The sequence below is a fragment of the Oryza sativa genome, chromosome 8, assembly GCF_034140825.1.
Source record: "Oryza sativa Japonica Group chromosome 8, ASM3414082v1".
NCBI lineage: Eukaryota > Viridiplantae > Streptophyta > Magnoliopsida > Poales > Poaceae > Oryza > Oryza sativa.
Genome location: NC_089042.1, coordinates 21416060 through 21420181, shown reverse-complemented (window position 1 = coordinate 21420181; position 4122 = coordinate 21416060). Strand labels below are relative to the sequence as shown.

Sequence of the window (4122 nt, the reverse complement as noted above, 5' to 3'; positions counted from 1 at the left end):
CAACGACAAAATGAAGTCTAATACAATACTATCTCTTTGGAGATATGTCCGTACTCGTGTCGTGAAGTAAGTCGTTTAGGATAATGTTTAAGTTAAATCTTGAGAATATAAATCATCACTAATTCTTAAATTGTTGAATTGTTGAGTTTGAAAATATAAAAATTATAAGAATAGATTTATCTTAAAAAATACTTTAACAAAAGTATAAATATATCACTTTGCAATAAATATTTCCATAAAAGTACGTTGTAGTGCTTCGGCTGACTATTCAAATTGTTGACCTTCCCTTAAATTTGGGAATTTGGAGTGTGTGCATCAGTTGACTGAGAATTTAATTAACCAAGGGTCCATCTAATACGTTAACACGCAAAGCTTTTGAGTTTGAAAGAACAAAATTCAACCATATGGGTAGCAGAAATTAAGATCCAACAAAAAAATAAACATACAGATCAACACAGAGCGAGAGAGATGACTTGATAATAGGGAGTAGTTACGTACAATTAAATCAATATAACCAGTAGCAGTAGACTAAATTATGAGAAACAATAATAATAAGTAAGGATGTAATCATACGCTCATCACTCACTAGCTAGCCCAGTCAGAGAAGAACACAAGAGGCGGCAGTAACAAATTCAGCGTGCAAAAGGAGATCGACGATCGAGGAGACAACAAGTTTCATGGATGGATATGAATATGATGCAGTCGAACACCTGGTGATGATCGAGAGATCTCGCCATGGACGAAGCGTGACATGCTGGTCGCCGCCGCCGCCGCCGCCGCGCCGCACGAATTGATCTCTTTCTTGCTAGCTGGCCGTGGTGCTGGACGCCGAGGAGGACGACTCCGGCGAGCAGTCCCGCCACTCCCATCCCCCGGCTGCCGCCGCCGCCGCCGCGGTGTCGCAGGCGCAGCATTGCTGCACCACCACCACCCGGCGGTGGAAGCTGCGGTGGCATCCGCACGCGGCGCACCGGAGCGCGCCGCCGGTGCCCTCCTCCCCCTCGGCGAGGAACTCGCGGCACCCGTCCACCGCGTGGCCGCCCATCCTCGCCGCGTGGTTCCGCCTGCACTCGCCGTACCTCACCCTCCCGCAGCAACCTCCCATCGCCGCCACCACCGCCGCCGCAGGCTGCGGCGGCGGCGGCTCGCACCGCCTCAAGATTACCATCCTCTTCATCATCTCCCGAACAACTAACAACCAAAGAAATTTTCGTGGCAAGATCAATCAGTTTAGCTCGAACTATCTATCTATCGATCGAGCTGGAGGAGAAGACGATGAGATCATGCACACACACAGTGTGCAGGGAGATCGAGATTTATAGCCGGGATAGACGATAATTATAGCTCATTCGACGTTGGCGCGACTACACCAACGTACCTAATAGCAATGGCAATGGCGAGGTTTGATGGCGTGTGTGCATGGATGGATGGATGCATAAAGCTCTCACATGGCAAGAGCCTTTCATACATTCACGCCCTGTGGATTGGGAGATCGACCGATGGAAGACCTAAGAGGGGCTAGCTAATGTTCTGGCTGGCCGAATTGATGGTCCAGCCAATTCCACCTCACTGTTGCAACACAGCCAAACATGCACCACTACTATACCCACTGTACACTTCGTTCCTCTCCTCTTGCACTATACACATGTTCCTTTCTTTAATTCTTGGGCCATATATGCAATTACCACACATTATATTGGGTTTTATGACACATACAGACACACCTATTACATACTACTACTCCACTAGTTATTATTATTGAATTTACTCTACATTTATGTATATATCATCTCTACTCCTCCTATAGGTAGCTATCTCATATCTGCAACTAGCTAGATTTTGGTATAGTACTCTAGCATGCATGCACCCATTTGGTATTTTCTTTGGGAGCGATACTCCGGTGCTCTCTACTGGTGGTATATTAAGGGTAAATCAGTAATTTACTAATACAATGATTAGGGTAACAGTGTTATATATGTTTTTTTTGGCTAGATCAATGTGTGGTCATGGTATTGTTCATATTCCATAAAAAAACAAAAAAGAAGAAATAATAGTTTAGTCACTACTAAATAATGATTATACTTCTCCGCATATATTTTTTTTGGATAATAATGGCCTCCACGTTTGTAATAACTAGGGTGGTAGTATAAAAATATCTGAACCCTTCAATCAAATGAGATTAATGGTTCAAATTAATTTCTACTACCAATAGATATCACCGTAGTGAGGCTCTTTCTTTGATTGATTTCTTGGTGTGAGAAAAATGAAATAATGGACCAACCAAAGCTAGGGTTCATGAGGTGAAACTTAGCTAGCTAACAAGAGAAGGTAGGTAGGTCAAAAGGCTAAGCTAAGCCTATGAGTACATGTGGGGGCAGGAGCTGGTGATTGGGAATGAAGGAGAGGAGAGAGTACGGGAGCGCCAGGCTAGCGAGATACTGAAGGTTGGCAGCTGGGTTGCATTGCATTTTGCATGCTTAGCTCTTGGCCCTTGCTCCATTATCTTGGCTAGGTTAGCTTGCTTGACCAGTTCCCGATCGATCTGCGACGACGATGGCCGGCACCGGCACGTAGTAGCTACCAAACCGGGCCCTCACTGTGCACGTGTTCTAGCCTAACTATAGGCCGTGTTCTATACTACTCCCAGGTTGGATGAAATATATTTTAGTAGTATGGGCAGAGCATATCCAGATTCGTAATGTTAGGATATATATCAACAAACCAAAACTCATTATATTTTGGGATAGTGCAAGTATTTTTTTCAACTTATCCTCTCTTGTTTTTCCGCGCTCATACTCATCAAATTATTAAATGGTGTGTTTTTTTTCTCAAAAAGCTTTGCTTTTTAAAATCTTATTAATTTATTTAGCTAATACTTAATTAATCATGTGTTATTCCCTTGTTCTGTTTTGCGTGTTTAGAAGGAAAGGTTTCCAACCTTCCCCAAAGAACATAGCCTTCTCACTGTCTACGTCTGTTTGTTGGCTTATGAGCCACAATCAAAACTTAAATTTTGGACCATAATTTCAGAGTTGATCAGTTTGGGGTTTTTTCATTGCATGTAGTATATTCTTGATCCAGATTTGATTTTAAACCGCTAATAATACAAATATAAAAGCTTTACTTATAAATTATTTTGTTTGCTTTTCAATCATTTATATTATCTTACTCGTAGCTCAATCAATCATAGCCTTAATTAGCTAGCGGTGCAATTGCATTGCCGGCTCCACTGTTGCATAGGTTTCACCCTACTGTTGCAGCATGTGCAGGGTTAGAGGTGAGGAGGGAGTACGCAGCGATGCACCTGGTTGCAAAAATTGGTGTGTATACAGTCGCAACGTACCGCATTGATGGAGCCAGAACGCCCAGATTCCTGGACAAACGTTGTTGTGTGTTTTCTCTTTTATTAGTTTTTGTTCGTGTTATTATTAATTAGTTTCCTGCTGCTTAATTTGCTTCAGTGTATATATAGTATGCTGTCATGGAAGAACAGGGTCGCGAGCATGACAGGATGGAGCCAGCTTGATGAATACTAGTAATCAACTGTGTAGGTCTGTAGCTAGCTAGCTGAGATATGAGCAGTTTGTGCTGTTTCTGTGCAATGCAATGTGGCTGCTTGTCTCGCTTCCATCCATGTGTGTACTGTTTTGTGGTCCGGTCTGCGCTTTGGATGTGCGGTGGTATATATGTATCTTCGGTGCAAGCTAGGGATATGTGTTAATTTACTGATGTTATATACTCTCTCCGTATTTTAATGTATGACGCTGTTAATTTTTTGACAAACGTTTGACCTATCGTATTATTAGTTTTTATGTAATTGTCATTTATTTTATTGTGACTTGATTTATCATCAAATGTTCTTTAAGCATGATATATATAAGTATTTTTATACTTATATAAAAAATTTGAATAAGACGAATGGTCAAATGTTGGTTAAAAAATCAATAGCGTCGTACATTAAAATCCGGAGAGAGTACTTGTTAGTTGGAACTAGTTTAGTTCTCTCAACTCTCAAGCAGAATGCTAAACTAAGGGGAAAAAAAGCACTGCATAGACCGCTCATCACCGATGGGTCAAGATTAAATTGTACGAGATATAATGGTTTGCCGAATATGTGATACC

At 41.8% G+C, this 4122-nt stretch overlaps 1 protein-coding gene across 1 annotated transcript; it reads right to left on the bottom strand.

Moving 5' to 3' along the window:
* Positions 1–470: 470 nt before the first annotated feature.
* Positions 471–1398, bottom strand: LOC4345672 (mini zinc finger protein 4-like). The gene has a single exon (NM_001422579.1). It carries the CDS (start codon positions 1178–1180, stop codon positions 806–808), a length of 375 nt encoding a protein of 124 aa, NP_001409508.1. The 5' UTR covers positions 1181–1398; the 3' UTR covers positions 471–805.
* Between the last annotated feature and the right edge of the window lie 2724 nt (positions 1399–4122).